Source organism: Falco peregrinus, chromosome 5 (genome assembly GCF_023634155.1).
Source record: "Falco peregrinus isolate bFalPer1 chromosome 5, bFalPer1.pri, whole genome shotgun sequence".
Classification (NCBI taxonomy): domain Eukaryota; kingdom Metazoa; phylum Chordata; class Aves; order Falconiformes; family Falconidae; genus Falco; species Falco peregrinus.
In genome coordinates, this window is record NC_073725.1 from 3767095 (window position 1) to 3788130 (window position 21036).

Below are 21036 nucleotides of genomic sequence, written 5' to 3' on the forward strand. Positions count from 1 at the left end.
TGGTTAAGTAGTGATGTGTCCATCAAATGCAGTGAGCTGTTGCAGTAACACTTGCAAATCAGGCTGGAGCAAGAGTTAATTTGGATTTCTGGGAATAAATGTTCCTAATTTAAAAACAAATTAGGTACAAAAATTGATCATAGTGCAAAACTAGTATAAAAATGCCTGCAGGGTAAATGGTGTGGCTCTAAACAGGTCTCTCAGAAATCTCAGGGAATGCTGAAAGCAAAGGGAGTGAGTCATAAGCACATGAGCTGAAAGAAGCTGAAGACAAAATCATGCATCTCTGCTTAATTCCATCACATGATGAGTCCTGGGGCCCTTCATTTAATCAGAGAGCAGAGCAGTGAACAAACTTCATTCTCACTTCTCAGCGGGGACCGGAGGAGTTACTGTGTGCAGGCACCGGGCGCTCTGCTCCTCTGCACACGCTGAGCCGACGCAGGGTCTCCAGCACCATGAGCAGTGTTCGCCACCACCTTGGATTCTTGCTCCTGGCTGAAGCGGTGCTGTGTGCTGCTGCCACACGTGAGTGCTTCCTTCACTCTATCTTCTCGCCCTGCCTCCGCAGGTTCAACATCCCAAGCCAGTGTGGTGGAAACGGCTGCTCCTTGCACGTGCAGCACTTGCTGGAGCTGTGCTGGGGAACCGGTAGGCAACAGCTAGCTCCACCTCAGCGTTGGCTGGCTCTGGGTAGGAATGTCGCCTGAGCTGGAGAAATACGCCAAGAGCTGTTCAGTTATCTATTTCCCGTGCTCCACAGATACACAGAGCTGACCGGAGCCAAGCCTTGGTTCATTTCAACAAACTTCTATTTCCCCAGCTCAAGCGTGGCTCAAAAGGCGGATGCAGAATGGACCTCTCCCAGTTTGCTTAGCAGTGGCTGGGAGAGGGCAGGTCGGAGGCAGTGCTCCCTACCGGGACACCCAGACCAGTGGATCCCCAGCCTGAGGGAGCCCAAACAAGGAATTAGATCCTTAAGCCATGGCGGGCAGGCACTGGGATGGTCTTCTGCTTCTTTCTGGGCTCACAGTTTGACTCAAGTCTTAGGCTGACTTCCTGAGCTCAGGGCTGGGAACCCAGAAATAGGGGTTTATGCTGAAATTCCAGAACCTACAATAAGGAAAGTGAACACCTTAAAAGCTGAGGGCCAGCTGAGCATCCATCTAGCCTTGTACCTGTCTCCAATGGGAAACAGTAATGTATAACTGGGCAAGCGTATACTGGTATTTTGCAACTACCAATGAGCACTGCATTCAGAACTGTAAAGCTACAAGTTCTCATTTCTGAGTGGCGATAACTAGTTTAGAGCCCCTCATTCTGTAAGTAAAGTTACATTTAACTATGCTGAATTTCATATAGTTTTATCCTTGAGTCACTGAGTCTCATACAGTCCTCCCCTCTACTACTTTAAGACGCTGTCTTCAGCAGATTAAAGAACTTCAGTGTTTACCTGTTTTCCAGACTATGAACATTTTAAATTATTTCAGTGATTGAGAAAACTGGCCACTTACTCATAACTTTTGGTTCGTATAGCCTAACCAATTATTTATTCATGTGAAATCCTTCATTCTTATCCCACGGTAACTTAGTTCCTTTACGTGCCTTTAGTGAGGGACCTCATCAAATGCCGCCTGGAACTCAAGCAGACGATAACAAGCAGGTCAGCCTTGTTCCCATGCTCTCTGGCTCCCTCAGAGAAACTGGAATATATTTGTGAGGAATGCACTCCTTTTATGGCATATCGAATTAATCCACCATATCTGGTAATTTTGTTCTTCACTGCTGGTTCTATCAGCTTCTTCAATTTCAGCCTCAAACTTTTTGCAGTCCTCCAAATCTTCCCTGGAAGTGTTTTTAAAAACTGTCATCACATTTGCCAACTTTTGTTTCTCGGCCACTGAAGCAGTTGTAAGCAAGATGTTACATGCTATGGTTAATAGCTCATTTATTTCGCTCTTGAATAGCTTCCATATTTTTTGAGCCATCCTAACTAGACAAATTCTTCATTTTGTTGATTTGTTCTATATTTTTTCTGTGCCAACACTTCATTTTGAGATAAACTCTCCATCATTGTAGCGGAAAATTCTAGCACAGAAATCTCTTATGTTCCTCCTTTGTGAATGAAAATGTAAATTAATGTATCTGATTTTCATGCTATCCCTTTATCTTCCCTGAATGCTTCTTTTTATCTACATCATCTTTTGGCCCTACAGACTTTCTGGCTAGCTTTTCACTACTTTCGTATTTGGAAAAAAAAAAGAAAAAAAAAAAGGATTAATCAGTAGGTTTTATGGTTTTGCAAGTTGTTCCTCAAATTCTTTTTTGTCCTGCTTTATTATGTTTCTATACGTAACTTTCAAAAGTTTACATTATTTTCTGTCTTATTAGCTTGGCCATAACATCAGCCTCTTTACTTCTAACACACTTTCATCCTCTTCAGCTGGGTCATCTTTTTATTGCTGTTGTTCTACCATCGGCTTTCATCCTCTCCTTCATGGCTAACACACTCTGACAGGAAATGCTGAACTTCTTGTCTTTGCTACATTTTTCACCAAAATGAAAAACAGAATAAGAAAGAAGAAAGTCAATCAGAGTGTAAGATCTTTTCTCCAATGATCACCTCACCAAAACTACTGCAGTAATCAGTTCCTTGGAGTGTAATATTACTCTATTTTGAACTGAATTGCTCCAATTTTGGTTATGACCAACATATGTTCTTGAGTGTTTTTCATTGTTAAAGAAGAAATATATTAAAACTTTTTTTGTTCCTTCAAATTCAGCAACTGAAAATCTTCAGTTCCATGTGCTAGAGAAACTAGGGCTGAAGTATTTGCTCATCTGAAAAAAAGTCTTTGTCTTGTCCTGAAGCTTGTGAAATGTTTTATATTCGATTGAAATAAACAAAGCACATGAGGGAGGCACAGAAATGCCTAAGGAGCTTGTGATTTAAAAGCAGTGACCACAGTTATTACCAAAGCTGGACAAGAAAATTACTTCAGAATTCAAGGATTGTTATTGAAAATTCAAAATTAAAAGCATTTATAAAATTAAAAGTGCTCCAGCTCTTTTTGATGAATGGAACATTGAGGGGGGCGGGGGGCGGGGGGGGAACAATGATGGAAATGTTTTGTTCTGACAAAATCAAAACATTTTTAGCCATTAAATAATTTTTAGGTAAAATCAAAGAAAATAGGAAAAAGAAATCAAGAAAAATCCCTAGCCACTTACTTTCAAATAAGATGATGCATCAATTTTATGACCTAAAATGTAATTGAACTTGAGAAGCCTTTGTGAAATACTTTTATAGCTGCTAATATGGTTTTTTCCTGAGAAAGGTTTCTGAAGGACATTCCTGAACTCTTCTTCTGACCAAGACTGAAAACAATACAGCATGTCATACAGGCCATTAAGTGAATACCAGTCACGATATTATGCTTTGCTCACATCAAAATATATTAAATCTGCAGGAAAGACACAATTCAAGTGATTCAAGTGAGACTGTGGGGAGTTCCTGTAGGGCAAAAGACCGTGGGAGGATATGTCTCTAAACGCAAAATCTGATCTTTTCGTCAGCCCTTTCAGTCCTCAGCACTGGGGAGAGAGCTGCCCGCATCAATTCAGAGTGACCGTTGAGACGGAACTGTCAGGGGATGTCCTTCCTGCCCAGCAGAAATCTCACTGGGCAATAAAACATCAGTAGGAAGCAGCTCCTGCCTCTTCTTCAGGGCTTTTTCTCTGGTTCTCCCTTGCAGTAAAATTAGGAGTCACATCTCCCTGAAGACAGTGTTTAGACTGGCTATAGCTGCTCTGCACCCTTTCCAGAAGTCGGAGGAATTCCAGTGCAGCCAGTTACGCTACAGTGCGCAGGGCCATTCTTGCCCTTCTAACAGGTCTCTGCGTTTTCCCTGAAGTCATCCAGCTCTTTGTTGGACTTGGGTATAAATCTCAGAAGCATTCAGCATCAGCTCCCTTTAAAATAAAGCCATGAAAAGCAGAAATCCTAACTCCTTGATGCTGTGACAGAATGGCACACCCAGCACTTACCTGATTAACAGGACGGAATTGTTTAAAGCCTCCAGGTTTTCATGGAGCTCTGCTTATAAGCCGACTTACATATTTTCATGGCAACCACATATGGGTTGACGTGTTCCTACAGGTTGCTTGGATATTTACTTAGCTTTCCATTATGTGTAATTCGTGACAGAAAAAGGGATCCTAGAAGGCCTGGGAAAAGTTGGAGCCCACCATTTGTAGTAACGTGAGAAGAAAGGGGTTATTAAAGTTATTTAATATCTGAGCCATTTTAACGTAATAGGCATGAAGCTAACATGGTTTTGTTGTTATATTATAAACACATTGAATTTACTATGCAGCTCCGAATTTCCTTTTCTGGAAATACCAGCTTCTGTTACAATTGGTTCCACCCCTCCCACCCAAACCACCAGCCAACTCACCAAAGAAGCTTCACTGGGTCAAAATTAATTCCTGGCATAACTTCCACTAGAGCACAGCTTAAGACACAGGGTGAATTTATCTTGTTAGCCTCAGATAGATTTATTACCAGCCAAGCACAAAGCAGTCAGCAATCAAGCAACCTCTGTACAAGCCGGATTGTTGCAGGGTTAAGTCCATTCATACAAACAATTGCTCTGATATGGTCAAAATGTTGTAAACCCTTGCATTCTTTCTCTGGAAAGCTTGCAATAGTGCAAGCAGAAAAATATCAGGCTGTCAGTTGTGGAACTGTCTTTTTGTTCATTATCGTTGATGTAAGTGTTGATAGCTGTGATGATAAAATTCCGTAACTTTCTACTGGTGAAGAGTTTTCTAATCAGTACGAGAACATACTCATAATAAGAAGGCTGCTCAGCACAAGAGCAATGTCTTTATAGGGTGGTAGGGAAAATGCTATTACATCGCATGCTCATCTTTCTCTCTAGGGTTTCAAGATGTGCTGAGCCATGGAAGTACTTCTCCTGTCACATCCTACAAGAAGCTACAAGGCTGGTCTAGTGATCAAAATAAATGGAATGAAAAGCTTTATCCTTTCTGGGAAGAAGGAGATCCCAGATGGAAGGACTGCTGGAAAGGTGATTGCGCATACGCATTTCAAAGACTCTGAGAAAACTGGCCAGAAAATCCACCTCCCTGAAGAATGCAGGTGCTATAGTGCTTTTTCATAGGGGCAATATCTACTGCTGCTGCAAGGAACAGCAAATTAGGAGATGATTGGCGTTGTTACCAGTCCCAGTACGTTGTCTGACGAAGAAGAACAGCGAGTTGTTACAGTAAAGGCTTTCCCATTACTCAGTCTCAGACGTTAATACTTATTAAGAAGTATCGATGGCCAGGGCTCCAGGACAATCCAGCATTTGAAACAGGCCCTAGAGGACAGGTAGCTTCAGCTGCTACCTCAGTAGGGCATTGTGGGCTCTCAGTTTGACAACTTCAGCTAAGACCTTGTTTATTGTCAGCTGGTCTGAGCTGAGCTCTAAAGGCTGTATCCCTGGGGAGAAACTGAAGTAGCCTCCTTGGGAATATATTGACCCCCATGGGTAAAACCCCCTATACTTGGCTCTAAGAAGGAAATTAATGACACACGTAAGTGACATGGGGGGATATGACGAGTCCCTCCGATTGTTCTGAGCTGGGGTTTTGATAAGACTGCAAGTGACTTAGGAGCAAAAACCCCCTTGGAAACAGAGGAATCAATAAAGCGTTTCTAACGTAAATGGTGCACAGCTAAAGGTAGCTGCTGCTTTGATACATCCTTTTTTGCACTGAAGACCAATTTTATTTTCTACAGGCGGAAGAGTGACAGCGAAATTGGACACTGATAGCCCAGCACTGGTGGGATCCAACATGACCTTTGTTGTGACTCTCCAGTTTCCCAGGTGCCAGAAAGAAGATAATGATGGCAACATAATATATGAGAGGAACTGTACCAAGGGTGGGTAATGGCAGTCTCCCTGCACTATACATGTCTGACTCTGGTGCTGCTATGAGCATGTCATGAATCTTTGAAAACATCACAGGTGCGCCCTATGAACAATGGCCATGTTGCTTTTAACTGGTAACTACTGTGGTGCGTTGACCTTGGCTGGGTGCCAGGTGCCACCAAGCCGCTCCTCAGCTAAACGGGGAGGGGAGAAAATAAGATGGAAAAAACTCCTTGTGGGTCAAGATAAAGGCAGTTTAATGAATCAATAGCAATGGCTGTGTGCACGGAAGTGAAGGAAAACAAAAGATGTTATTCTCTACTTCCCATCAGCAGGCGATGATCGGGAAGCAGGGCTTCCGTACGTGTAGCGGTTGCTCCAGAAGACAAAATGTCATCAATAATGGATGACGCCCCTTCCTCCTCCTTTCTCTTAGGTTTTGTATCTGAGCAGACATCATATGGCACAGAATAACCCACCGGTCACTTTGGGGCAGCTGTCCTGGCTATGTCCCCTCCCCAAATCTTGCCCACCCCCAGCCTGTGGGGGAGGTGGGGGGAGGTTGGAGTGACAGCCCTGATGCTGTGTGTGCGCTGCTCAGCAGCAGTCAGAGCACTGGTGTGTTCTCAACACCTTTCCAGCTACCAACACAAGCACAGCACTGTGAGGGCTGCTGTGGGGCTCAGCCAGACCCAACACAACTACACGTGTGTCTGACCTGTGCACACCAGCTTCTTTCCTCAGATTACTGCAGTATGTTTACTGCTCTGCACCTGATATATATAATGGCCGGGTAATTCAAGATTTGCCTTCACTATAGAATTGCCTTCCCAAAACAGTGATGTTAATTTGGCTTCCTAACAAAACTGTTACTGCTTTTCAGCTCAGTCACAAGGTTGCACAGTCACCTTGTTTCCTTCCAAATCTATAAAGCTGTTGATTCACAAAATTGGTAGAGTTTTGGGTTTTTTTTTCAATTAGGAATTGTAGAACTCACAAACCATCATCTGCATCTTGAAAAACCCTCATGAAACAGTAAATCTCACATTCCCACATTTTAGAATTAAAAAAATCCATAAAATAAATAATTCAAAAATCAAGCAATCTTTTCATCAGAGAATCACCTTTTCTTATTTACTGTTACATAGACCAAAAACCCGATCATAATTCAAATAATTCTGCTGGGTCTAGAGTGAAACAGGCTGTTGTACCTTCCTTTCTCTGAATTCGTAAATATTCAACAAATTTTTTTATTGATTGAAGTAATTTTCATTTCAAGACATATCAGCAAATTTTTTGTCAGCCTGAGTTCTACTTCTTGATTGTCTAATGTTTTGTTAACTGCTGATATCCATTCTCTACTTAATATTTGTTGTGCTGTTTGGGGAAGGAAACTGTCTTTTTATTATCCAGAAAGGAACTGAAATTCATGTCTAAGTTATTTAAAGCTGCCATAGAAAACTCTTGTGACAAAACAAAGTCACTTCTTCACAGTGCTTCCATGGTTGCTATTTCTACCTAAAATTTTAGATTTTGCTTGCCAAGTGTTCAGGTAGCCCCATTAACTCCGGTAAAACGGTAGCATCCTGTGAGCCAACAACAAGTTTTGGGCAAGCAATTTTAAATTGTGTTTGGCCCATGAGACAGTACAAATTTTTAAGCTTCTAAATAAAACAATGTCAAGCTAGAACAATTTGGTGTTTACATCAAAAATCAATCAAAGCCCAATCTTAGAAGAAAGGATAGTCAGTCTAAAACTACCCCGCTTAGCCTGTTGTTTGAGTGCAATAACTACTGTAACCTGGGGTGCCTGCCTCCTGTTTCCTGACTGTCTGCACATTTCTCAGTTGACCAAGAACACTGTCCTATTTCTACACTTAGATCCTCCAGCTTCCCAGGATCAGCAAGTCTATGTCTACAACTGGACTGAGTGGATCAACAACTGCAGCTGGGAAAACTGCACAAGCAACCACAGCCATAACGTATTCCCAGATGGGAGACCTTTTCCTCATTATCCTGGCTGGAGGAGAAGGAACTTTGTCTACATGTTTCACACGTTTGGTTAGTACTGCAAGACACCCTTTGTTCTGGCTGATGCTGGAAAGCTTATATTCACCCTGTACACTAATTCATTAGTAGAGTATGTTTTATTAAAAGTCCTTTAAAAAGGATTCCCCACTTTTGAATGGAGATCCCAAATTAATTCCCTGCTTGCCAGAAAGGCCATCAGCTGCTCAGTCTGGAAATCGTGGATTACCATGAGATTCTCTTTAGATCTACATTCTTCTGTATCTGCATCTGTAGTACCACTGAAGAAAATTAATTTCCTTTCAGTAGTACTCAGGATCCTTTCCTAGGAAAACAGAAGGTCCAAGCAGGTCAGTTGGATGATTTGTTGGCTGCTCACTGCCACTTCAGATTCTTAAATTTAAGAGACCACAGCACTGTATACCTTCAGATCAGTTTAACGGTGCAGCACTTCTTGCCTCTGGGAAGGTGAAAACTGCCACTGCCGGTGTGGTACTGATCTGGCCACAGATGGTAACTCTGAATGTTTCCCACTCCTGAGTATGCGACGGTTGGGGCTATTCCTGCCGTTGGCTACATACTAAATCTTAGTATCCTAACTTAGCTGGACTAAATCAGTATTGTAATCAGTATCAGCATGAGCAATAATAATAATGTCCCACATTTTATGCAGAGGTAATACTATTTACCTACCTCACCCAGCTGTTACAAAGACAAATAAGCAAAAGTGTACAAAGGGCTCTAGGGTATGAAGCAAGAGGTGTATCTTCTTGCTAAACTGAAAGCATACAAACATAAGACCATTAAAAGACCATCCACTACATTAACATGACAACTTAACGGAATGTAACTGTTTTGGAAAGATGTGGATGCCTTGGCAATTTTTTCTTAGATTAGTGAAATCTGGGACATCTTTCTGACACCTCCAAAACCCATAGAAATAATGGGAGTAAACACGTTGTAAAAGTATTCAGTCCTTAAAAAATAGATGCCAGATAACTGAGAGACAATTCTAAACTATTCATTTTGATTTAGATGATGCAAGATTTACAGAGATACTGCTCCTGTTAAACCAACTTGCAGCTAGGCTGAAGGGGAAAACATATCGTAAGTTCATGTTCTGTTTCAGGTCAGTACTACCAAATAACTGGACGATCTTCAGCAACATTTTCAGTCAACACAGCAAATATCACTCTTGGCAAACACGTGATGGCTGTATCCATTTACAGGAGAGGGCACTCAGCCTACGTTCCAATTGCAAGAGCCAGTGCCATCTACGTTGTAACAGGTGAGCGTGCTGGAATAAACTGTAATAAAATACTGGGGGTATTTGTTGTTTGGGCATTAAAAGAATTCCACACAAGCTCACCTGGTGTGAAAATAAGACATTGGCCTGAGAAAGGTTTTTAATATGATGTGGTAAATTGCCTTGAGTACTGTAATTTACCTTTGTACCTAGCTCAGTTGTGACGCCTCTGCTTTGTAATGAAAAATGATTTACAAGAGGAAATGCAATCTTCCACAGATGCCTGTAGTTCCTCATTTGTTCCCATACTTTTCTGGGTAACTGTTTCCTACTGACATTCACTCCTTAGATCAGTAAACAGAATTAAAGTAGAAACTCGCATTAAAGATATTAATGTCTCACATTCTGACTGTTGTTGTTCAGGGACTTTGGAGTTGTTTGTTCTTTGCAGCCAGGGATGTGTGTTTTATTTATTTACTTTTTTTTTTTCCCCCTCCAGACAAAATTCCAATATTTGTGAGTATGTTCCAAAAACATGACCGCAACATCTCAGACTCCATTTTTATCAAAGACTCACCAATTACATTTGATGTGAAGATTCATGATCCCAGCTACTATCTTAATAATTCTGCCATCTCCTACAAGTGGAACTTTGGAGATGGAAGTGGCTTATTTGTAGCAAGCAGTCCCACTACATCTCACACCTATACTCTGCAAGGCAACTTCACTCTGAATTTAACTGTCCAAGCCATTATACCTGTACCTTGCAGACCAGTAACACCCACTGCACCACTGCCCACCTCAGAAGGTAAGAGTTTATTGAACAGCAGTGATATTAGGAGCCGTGCTAAAACTCCTAAATTCTGATATTTTAAGTTCATATCTTTAGAAGTTTTACTGTCATCAATGAAAGGGCTGAAAGGCTCTGCAAACCTTCTATAAATTGGTTTAGAGACAGAATCGATAAGCGTAAACCCTTCTTTGATTCTATGGTAGGCATCACTTGCACATTTAACACATTACACACCACAGTGACAACTTTATAGAGGTCTTCAGGTGCTCATGCAGTACATATAAATTTGGTTTTATACCCTCTACCACACCATGTTCGCTGGTTTTAGCCTTGCCTACTCAGGGTCATCTTCTGAGGTAAGATGTAAATTTTAAGTGAGAAAGAAGTATTTCAGAACACCCTTATAGCTGGTTCCTTTCTGGTTTGCATTAACTTCCACCCAAAATTAAATGAGATTGGATTGAGCTAGAAAAAAATTGCTCATATTCCAAAATATGGGATTTCCACATGGCATTAACCCAGAATGGCTTTTCCACTTTAAATTTATGCACTACCATATTTCAGAATAACTTTCATTATGTTCAGCATTGGTTTATCATCTCAGAGGGTTTTAAAGTTTGCAAAAGGCCTGCAGCTTCAGCCTAGGTAGTTGTAATACTACTATCATTAAACTGTAAATGTGGCTACATTTTTCAAATTTTGGAATTTTAATACTTGCTTTTACCAAAATGTTGAGTGAAAATGAAAAATGAAAGGGAAGATATAATTTTCACCACTTCCCCTCTTCATTTTTCCACTAGCTGTAACATAGAGCAATGGGAAAATACCTGCTTTATAAAAGAGCATTTTAAACCTTTTATTGGCCTCTGGATTTCTTCTATAATTGATTTGGGAATTTTAAAGAAGTGTTTAATTATACCAAACCTTGCAGTTTTGCTTTTATTTCACAGATATGAGTGACTAGCAAGGTGGCTTTTAGAATGAGGCTACCCAGGCCACTCCAGTGTTCCGCACCTGGGCATGTGTGTTTTCTTTCAGGCTTATTTCCATGATCCCGTATAGATACAGACATACATGACTGCACAGCTGCAAACCAGAGTCACTAATGACCTATGTGATGAATGCAGCTGAAACATACGGTCGTGTTCAGAATACCTCTGAGCAGAACTTGTTCTAAAGCTGCATATCTATTCTTTCTCCCTCGTCCCAACAGTAACGACTGGAGCATCTTCTGATTCAGACTCCTCTACTGCTGTCGAGTTAATGGAAGATAATCCTGATGGAGGTTGCCATATTTACAGAAATGGATTCTACAGTACTGGTATCTCTGTCGTAGGTAAGGGCATGGGTCAACACCTGAAGAGAGGAAGGAGATTAATAATGTACAACAATATATAGCAGAGAGAATGTTCATTTAGGCTCCCTTTTATCAAGCACGGGAGACCCACAAGATCCTTCTCTTGGACATAGCTGACATTTTTAAAGATTAAGGTACAGATGGCTAACTGGCTGACTTGGGTTTCCTTACACACCCTGCTAGGAGCTGGCAGCAAAGGTTCTGGCCCCTTGGTTTCCACCACGAGGCTGGGCCTTGGTCTGGATGCCTGCTGACAGCTGCCTCTGTGCTACACGTGGTGTCTCCAGGCACTTGGGCTGGAAAATGGCTGGTGGGGATGTGCACCATATTTCCACATCATCAGCTTCTGAACCTGCCACACCTGAATGAAGCTGAAGCATACTGGCCTGGGGGGCAGGGGGCAGGGTGGTGTCACATAAGGTTGACTTGACCTTGGCATGCACAGGAGTCACGGGTGGTGGGACAGGCAATTGATTTAGTAAAATAAGTAAATAATAATAATGGAAGAATAAAGCAGAGCAGAAAGGAGCAGCCTCACAGGGAAAGCACTGGAAAATTTCTCAGCTTTCCAACCCTTCAAGAGGAGTGCTAAGGGAGGGAGGAGGTTATGGAAAACAAGACCTGAACTGAACATCAGCCAAACACTTGAGGTTCTGTACACACAGACTTCAGAGCTTGTCATGTGTCCTGCCGTTGACATCTGTTTCCTTTCCCAGAGGGAATCCTTGAGGTAAATATTATTCAGATGACAGAAAGTCAAGCTGAAAACTCACTGGTTGACTTTGTTGTTACCTGCCAAGGGAGGTAAGTGTGTGAATGAAACTGTCAATCTTCCCTCTTTAAAAATAATTGTGCTGGAACGCTGTCTGCACTTAGATGCAGCTGCGTGAACAAAAGTTGGGAGCTGCAGTGTTTCTATTTCTTGACGGAAACTCAAGTTAATGCAAGTCTCATCTGTAAACGACGGCAACAGAGGTTACTGCCAGGCTTGTAGGATTCAGAACAAATGTCAAGCCTCAGTAAAAATAAGAGAACTAGCTCATGGGGAGAAACAATTCTGTATTTCCCTGGCCAAGACAAGATTTCAGCACTTACTGTAAAATGGGAAGCAGTCTACTGAAATTGGAAGAAACCCCTTTCTTTTTGGCCATCATTTTTTGGCACTTAAATGGGTGTGTCCCAGCAATCTCTTGTATAGGGAAACATTGCACTAATATTCTTAGCTCCTAGAACGGTATTAGAGGTGGGAAGACTGAGAAATACAAGAATCATTTTGGTAATGCAAATGGAAAACAATTAACCTCTCTTAGCGTTTACTGTTTTGGCACACGATACTACATATAAGAATCTGCATTCCTTTCCTAATGATGTATATTAAATAAATACTAAAGGTAACGGACTTCATAAGCTGATTTGAGGCAGGTAATTCTGTGATCACCGTAAAATGATAAAATATATGTAAAACAAGCAGTTCATTTTATTGATTGTCTATATGCGTTTTATACAAAATCCACATGTATGAATATATAAAATGTATAGGTATGCTAAAAAAAAAAAGTATTAATAAAACAATCTTGAATCACTGTAGTGCCACTGATTTCAGTAAACAGGCACCAGCATCAAACTGGGGCATCAGTGCAATGTGCCTATGAACTGGGCCAACAGGACTCCACAGATGCAATGTGTTCTCTCTTCCCATCCCAGTCTCCCCACAGATGCCTGCACAGTAGTTTCTGACCCCACGTGCCAGGTGTCCAAGAGCGTGGTATGTGACCCCATCATCGTCACTGATGAATGCTTACTCACCATCAGGAGAGCTTTTGAGGAACCTGGAACATACTGTATAAACATCACCCTGGGGGACGACACAAGTCAAGCCCTTGCCAGCGCGCTGATTTCCGTAAACGGAGGTGAGTCCACGCAGAGCAGATGCAGCTCATCTGTGAATAGCTTCTCCCTGTGGTCATTTCCCTGCAGGGGGAGAAGAGCACAGGAATTTATGTGGGGTTTTTATTATGCCTGGAGGCCTCAGCTTGTGCGAGAGTCCATGCAGACAGACAATTCTTTCCCTGCAGGAATTTTAGATGTTAGAACTCGGTTTGATTTATGTTTACGATCCAATGAGTACAGTAATTATACAAACCCGCAGTGTATTTTTCCACAGAATAACTCTGTTGGGCAAAAAAGCAGGTGGGGGACACGCCAGCCAGCCTACTCGACACATGGAGAAACAGGAGAAACCAAGGGGAATTCAGCTTACTTGAGACAGAATCCAAATCTGCAGCTGAGCTGGCTGCCCTGGGCCCCCTTTGTGGCCCAATGACCTTGACCAGGTTTCTGTTTCTACAGGAGGAAAGGTGAAACAGATTCTGGAAAGATCTTTGTTTGTAACATGCAACAAACATGTAACAAACACGTAACACTGTTTGACTACACGGGCTGCTCAGGGTAACTGTTTCAGATCAGGAAGCTCACCTTTGGTGGGATGAGCATCACTGTCTCTTGCTCACAGTTGTGCAAGCAGACTTCGGCAGAACCGGGCGTTCAGCTCGGCCTCAGTCAGAAGTCTGAACCATCATGCTGTCTCTCTGCTCCCACTCTGTTGCTCTCCTGACTTCCCTCCTATAATGTCCTATGATTCTTCTCAGCTCTTTACTTCCTATCAGCCAAGCAACTGACCCCTTGTGGCCATCTGCCACAGTATTTTTGGCTGATTTTCTTTAATCTAGGTACAAATTCAGATGTACCAAAATCAGTTTGTGAGGGCTAAGGCACAATGCCTGACTTGTAAGTGCGTTCTGTTTCCTAAAGATGAAAATAAGCATGCAGCAGGGTTTTTCAAATCTGTATTTACAGGGGCTAGCTTTAGCCCAGCAAGGCTGGTCTTCCTCAGTTTCCTCCAGAGGGCAAAGCCAAGTTGTACTTCGGGGCTTCCACTGTAATGAAAGCAGAATTAGAATCTAAAAGAGGTTGATGCTTTGAGTCACCCTGGAGCAGCCCATCTAACATTTGCAAACATTTCTCATATGCCACAATTTTCCACTCACTTCAAGAGAAGACAAGTAGTTATAAATTTCTGAAAATCCTATAATTTGGTGCCTGAGTATTTGGTGCCTAAACATCTGGCCCTTGGAATTTGGCAAGACTGTGCCTGGATTAAGTAGGCATTGCACAAAACATCCGCTGTTAACCTGCTTAAACTGCTGTTGAATGGGTTACAGTCCTATGATTTAGGCCCATCCCATCAGTACGTGTTGCTTTGCAAACTAGTCCAGGGACCTACCTTATTCATAAAATAAGGTAAATCCCTACAGTCTTGGCAAAAATATTGTGTCAACTAGGAATGAGGTCAAGCCTTCACAATTGTAACAACAACTGAGGAATATATGAGGCACATGTACCAAGTAAATGGTAAACCCTGATTTGATATCTCAGTTTTTATAGACAGCAATTACAACTTCATAGCTGGAAAGGTAACCCAACACGCACCTCTAAGTTACTTCATTGAATAAACACCGTTGTTAATATGAGGACCCAGAATGTGTCTCAGTGCCAGTAAACTCAATAAAGGTACAGCCTGTAGACTGCAAAATTAAGATATTTAACATATTTTTTTAAAAAAATACTTGTAATGCTTTGGCTTCTTCCATCAGATATGGTGCAGTTAGGAGTAGATATGAGTGAAATGGTTAATGGCAAATCAGAGGGCAGAGTTCAGCGGCAGGCAGAGCTCTAAGCTGATTTCCCAGAATAAGCATGTTAAAAAAGCAGAGCCCTCAGACCTCGGGTAAGGCAAACAAGCCTAAGTCCATCAAGCTCTCAGCCACACTCTGCCATCTTAGCGTATGGGACTGCAACGATCAATAACATTTAAGAAACTCCTTTTTTATCCCCTATGCCCCAGCCACCATCCCTAAAAAAAAAAAAGCTGAGGCGATTCTAACACTGAAGTTCATGAAGAGACTCCCAGTGTAAATGTTTCCCTAGCTTAGCAATTGGCAAGGAGCAAATTAGCCTCACCTCGTGGGATGCCAGCAAGACCCTCCATTCCCTTCCATGCTGGAAGGCAGCCATGTGTCTCAGGAGCATGGTTCATACCAGAAAACTGGCAAAGCCCACTTCACACTCTAGTGGAACTGAGAATTAAACCACTTAGGACGTGAAAGCACCACCTCTTGCCAAAGTCACTGATCTCCAGTGCTTAGCATATTAAGTGTACTTCAATCTGTACAGCAATCAAGCAGAAATGATGTTTTCTGTAGAAAATCTATTTCACTGTAAAACTGAGGCTAACTTTTAATCAAACTACTTTCCGAATTCTAGGATCGTCATCAGGAACAACAGAAGGTGTCTTTATCTTCCTTGGTTTGTTGGCAGTGTTTGCCACCATCGGGGCTTTTGTTCTTTACAAGTAAGTTACTAGTTTCTGGGATTAAAAACAGTACAAGGAACTGTCAAAAATATTCATTCGAATTAACAAACCCAACAACTTAAATTTGTATTAGCTATATTTTTGTTTCTTTTTTATTGTTGTTCACAAATATTCTGGCAAATAGTCAAGAAAATGAGATTACTGGCTTAAGCCACAAAACCATTGGAAAATATGCAAATATTAAAGCATATCAACTTTCATAGAAAATTACATTCTGTGCTCATAAGAACAAATAGTAATGCTGGAAGGCCTGGGAACTGCATGTAAACAGTAAGCAAACTCAAACTGCACGATGTGATTTATACACGCAGTGAAACCTAACAAACAGAAATTTAATTCAGCTCAAACTCTTACAAGAAGTGTTTGCGAATGACCGACAGATCAAGAATTAGTCATCTAAATTCTTCATTAAGTAACTGACAACTTCTTTGGGAGAAAGGTCCTGGGCATGCTGGAAAGTAATTAATAGAAGCAGATGTTACTGCATTATTATCTTGGACGTTTCTCATGAAACTTTAAGACTGCACCAAGGCTCCTGAGTCAAGAGTATGCTCAACCTTCCCAGTCAGTGGTGAGAAAGAAACACCTCCACAGAGCAACGGTACTCTGCTAAGCCATGGAGCCTTTCCCATTAACCAGGCCTTAGTCACCACTACTGACCTACGGCTGTTAACCACATGGGACTGAAGAGGGAAGGGGGAGAGTTATAAATACATGATTAATTCTCTTACGTGCTGGTCACATGCTAAATGTAACTGTCATTTAAATGTCTTTCAGCAACTTACTGTGTACATTCCTTGCAGGAGATACAAGCAATACAAGCCTATTGAGAGAAGCACAGGACAAACAGAGAACCAGGAGGGACTAACTGCTTACTTCGGCAACTTCAAAGCAATTTTCTTCCCTAGTAGCACTGAGAGAAATCCTCTGCTGAAAAGCAAACCAGGCATAGTTTAAACCTTTAGTCTAACACTGACTATTAGATTATGTACAGACTCATATCTGAGCTATACTTTATGGGGTTTTCTTGTTATAAAAAAACAGGGAGTAAGGCGAAAGGAAGTACAGATGGGATGGTAACCTTTGGGGGCTTGGTGCAATTAGAAATACTAAAATAGTCTGTTGTAGAAAATAATTAGGTATTTTTGAGCACTTGTTATTCTTGTTTGCAATCTAGGATACACTCTTCTGAACAGCTAACCCCACCCCCCCCCCCACCCCCCACCCCCCCCTTTTATCTGAGTTTTCTTAAATCTAGGATAACTACCTGCAAAACTAAAGAGATTCATAATCTGGAGGGGGGGGTGGGGGTGGGTTAATTTAAAAAAAACCAAACAAAACAAACCCCAAACCAACAACTTGTTAATACTTAGTCTTAAACAGACAGCATAGTATAGCTGCTTACTGCCTTAGCAGGATTCATGGCTTTGCTGGAAAGAAAGGCACAGGGGGCAGGCACATGTTGTCTGTGCAATGAAACGTGCCATGGCCCATTCCCAGGCATTGGCACTGAACCACTGACAGTTACACTGTTCAGGAGGTCCTAGCACAGTCTTGCCCCAGGCAGGCTAGCTCCCCACCAAGCAAACCCCAGATTCTGGGAACCACCGGAGGCACTGTTCCCTACTGGGAGTTTGGCAACAGCCACCCTGTTTTGCGGAGTTCAATAGCATTGAAGCAGCTCATTACATGCCTGTCGGCCTCAGGGCCAGAAAACAGGGCTGGACACATTTAGTTTCCTACTGGACATGACTACCAGCGCACGAGTGTCACTATAAACTAGACCACAAACACCCAAGTAACAAGATGAGGCCCATCTGCTTGGCTCTCCCTGTTGAAACTTTTACTCTGAGTCTCATGTAAAGTCCTTAGCTGTAATTGCTGATGCTGTCTTTGCCTCCTTTGTTTCCGTTTGTCTTGAAACACTGGACTGGCACCACTGCTCCCCAGAGGGCAGATCATGTGTTCCGTGTACGAGAGTCAGCAGAACAGGGGTTCTAGCAGGAACAGGTAACATTCAACTCCCTTTCCCCCTTCTCTTTCCATTCTCTCCTGCTGCAAATATACATCAGCTTCTGCTTGCTCCTCCATCCCTCTCTTTGACCACTTAATGAAATAAATGAAACCCCCAGTATTAACTGGAGCACTATGCTCCAGCTGCTGCTTTTGCGTTATGCAACTTAAAAAGTGTAAACTTCTGCAACCTGAATATGCCTTCACTTGTTCACTCTAGCTGCAATTCTGTGTTAAGAAAATTCACGTTGAGGCCTTTCTCAAGTGATCTGGTCTTCTGGCCGTACATGCTCATCACTCTGCATTGTGGGGTTTCACAGTGCAAGACCAGAAGCAAACTACTGAAGGCTGGATTACTGGATGATGAGAAAAGGAGAGCATCTTATTTGTAGAAGGGAAAAGGTTGCTAAAAAGGTTCACTGAAATGAGAAAACAGACCAAAAATGCTTTAAATCATTTATTTTCCATTACAGCCTTGCTATTAATATTAAAGGTTATAATAAAAATGAAATAACTTTCAATTGGCGGCTGGGCAAATGACCTTACGCAATCCATTTCTAAACACCGGATACTTTGAAGATCTCTATTTCAATATCATTATGTACTGTTTCTTGGAAGACCCCTGATACATACTGTTCTCAGTTCCTGAGGTGATATATAAGCACAAACGTATTTTCCTGGTATCTTAGCAGACCTGTCAAATGCTCGTCATTTGTAATCTGAATCTAGTCGTCACCACCACTTCCCCAGTGTGCACAGACACCTCTAAATGACTTCAGGATATAAAAAAATGCAGATTCAAACATACCTGTGAGATTAGTTCTTTAGTTCTAAAATTTAACAGATTTTTTTTGTTTCAAGGTTCTCCAGTTATTTTCTTTTGTGGCCATTTCAGTTATATTATTAAAAGTGCCATATTTGCCATTGATCCATCTTCCTCATATGTAACATCCTATTGTCTGGGGCATCTAAAACTATTCCCTGATTTAAACAGAAAACACATTTCCTGCAAAAATTACTGCCTGAATGCTACGTCCTCTGTTATCAGTCAAACTGCTGACAGGAAGGACTGTAATTTGTACTTGTTGCTCTAGCCTGGGGCAGGACAGGGGTTTAGTGGAAAATTTAAGATGACCTGTAATGCAGCATGAAAAAATTAAATCTGCCACAGCTATAATGCTCCGGATCAGTGCTGATGCAGGCTACCACTGACCCAGGCTACATGCAGAAAGCGTCTTGCTTCAGCAAAACACTGAATGTTAGTTGCTCAGAGATATCTTAAGCTTTTGCACAGAAAACAGTTTTCAGGCATACTTCCCAAACTTTTTTATCCTTTAACCTAAGTATACAGAATAGCCTGCACTATCTTCCTTTAAATATCATGTCAGAATAATACATTTTTATAATTTGATTTTGCCTTTTCAGCTGTAACTTCTATTTCATATATCTTTACTTTTATACAATGGAATCTAACTGCTGCGCTGACAAATAAACAATTTAATGATTTTAAAGAGTACATTTTCTTTGTCTCAGATACTGTCAGATAAGCAACTTTGATGAGTTGGCTAATTACTGATCAAAGCAGTACCTACCTCCAGAAAACACAGCTGGATTTGCCTTAATCTTAGTTCACTTATGCACATCTGGCACTACCGCTGGTTATCGAGCCATTTTTGCAGCCTCCCTTCAAGTGTACTCAGAGCAATGGCACCACGAACTTGAGATGCAAAGAGACTTTCTTAACAACCAGATGACTGCTGAGGAACCCAGTTTCAGAACAGATCAGGATACAAATGAACTTTATGGCTTTCAAAGACAAGAACAGCTAACAAACAATAGATCTGTGAATGTCAGCAAATATTACATGTTTCAGGCATCCCCTTTGGAGAAATAACATCAAAAGAATGACATGAGACATAAATGTACATCACCTTTAGAAAGAACATCTTTTCAAAGGTCATCAAGAGAAATGGAAACATTAGTTGGGTAACAATTTGTTGCAAATTAAGAAGTTAAGTATTATTTCAAACCACTTGTGTTGTTCCTTTCCCCTTTTCTTCTTGAACAATTTTTATAGCACACAGTTAAGAGACTCATTAGATGCAGCATGTTTTTCCTCACAAAAAGTATTTCTAAGGTGAAACTAAGGCTAAAAACCACCAGTCCCTGAAGGAACTGTAGAGGAATCAAACTAAACTTTGCAAGAGACAACCAGACACTGACCCGTTGCTGTTGCCGACCACCCCCAGCCTTGCACAGAATAGTCAAATCTCCTTTAAAGCTAAAGCATTTATCACTGCAGGTCTTTACGTTCACACAAATCTGCTTTTGAAGTCTTAGTACTGTTGTTTTACCATCATACTTGGCGAGGGAGGGAAAAGTAGGCCGAAGAGTAATACTTCTATGTTACTGTCAGTGTAAATGGCAACATCTCCGGGGGAAGGGGATGAAGCGAAACAACTTTTACTCACAGTAAATACAAATGCTTGAACTTGTTTAGGTCATAACCTTTTACCCTTGACATATGACCTTTAGGTCATAACCTTTAACCCTGGACAACATTCTCCACTGCAAAACAAACAGCAAGACTACTGCCCTGCGCCCATTAACACTGGGAATTAGGTATAAAATACGCTTCCCCAAGAAAACTGTATTTGTTTCAAACCAGCTGCAGCTTTTCAGGCCAAACCATAGGCTTTAAAAGGGAGCACAAGATACGTGCCCAGGGTTTGTGTGGCAGTGCCCGCACTCTGCGTCTGCTCCTTCCCAGCGAACCATCACAGCGGAGTGCGGGTCACCGGCCTCCGGGTCCCGTCCCTTCTACCGCCTGGTGGCTCGGACACCGCTCGGCAAACCCTGACGGGGAGCTCCGAACGGGGACCGGGAAGCCGAGGCCGAGCCGCGACGTCCGTCCCGCAAACCCAGCCCCCGCCCCGGGGCTCCGGCAGGGCAGCGGGGGCGCCCCGGGGCTGGGCCGCGCGGGGACTTCAGTCGGAGAGGAGCCGCTCCGGTAGGCGCCCGGCCCCGCGGGCCTCCCCGGGGCCCGGCACACAGCCGCCCGCCACCGGCGCGGCCGGGCACCGCCTACCGCGGACGCGCGGGGACGGCCCCCGCCGCCGCCTCGGGACGGCCGCTGCGCGCGCGCCCGCCGGCACCGCCCGCCCGCCGGCAGGACGCGCCAGTGAGGTGAGAGGGGCGTGGCCGCCAGTGGCCAATCGCGAGGCG

At 42.4% G+C, this 21036-nt stretch overlaps 1 protein-coding gene across 1 annotated transcript; it reads left to right on the forward strand.

The window, feature by feature from the left end:
• The first annotated feature begins 361 nt into the window (after positions 1-361).
• GPNMB (glycoprotein nmb) lies at positions 362-20844 on the forward strand. Its single transcript, XM_005237203.3, has 11 exons — positions 362-528; positions 4944-5093; positions 5810-5953; positions 7824-8003; positions 9100-9258; positions 9716-10024; positions 11223-11345; positions 12083-12170; positions 13071-13276; positions 15690-15777; positions 16602-20844. The coding sequence occupies exons 1-11, from the start codon at positions 459-461 to the stop codon at positions 16753-16755; spliced, it is 1671 nt and encodes a 556-aa protein (XP_005237260.1). The 5' UTR covers positions 362-458; the 3' UTR covers positions 16756-20844.
• The last annotated feature ends 192 nt before the right edge of the window (positions 20845-21036 follow it).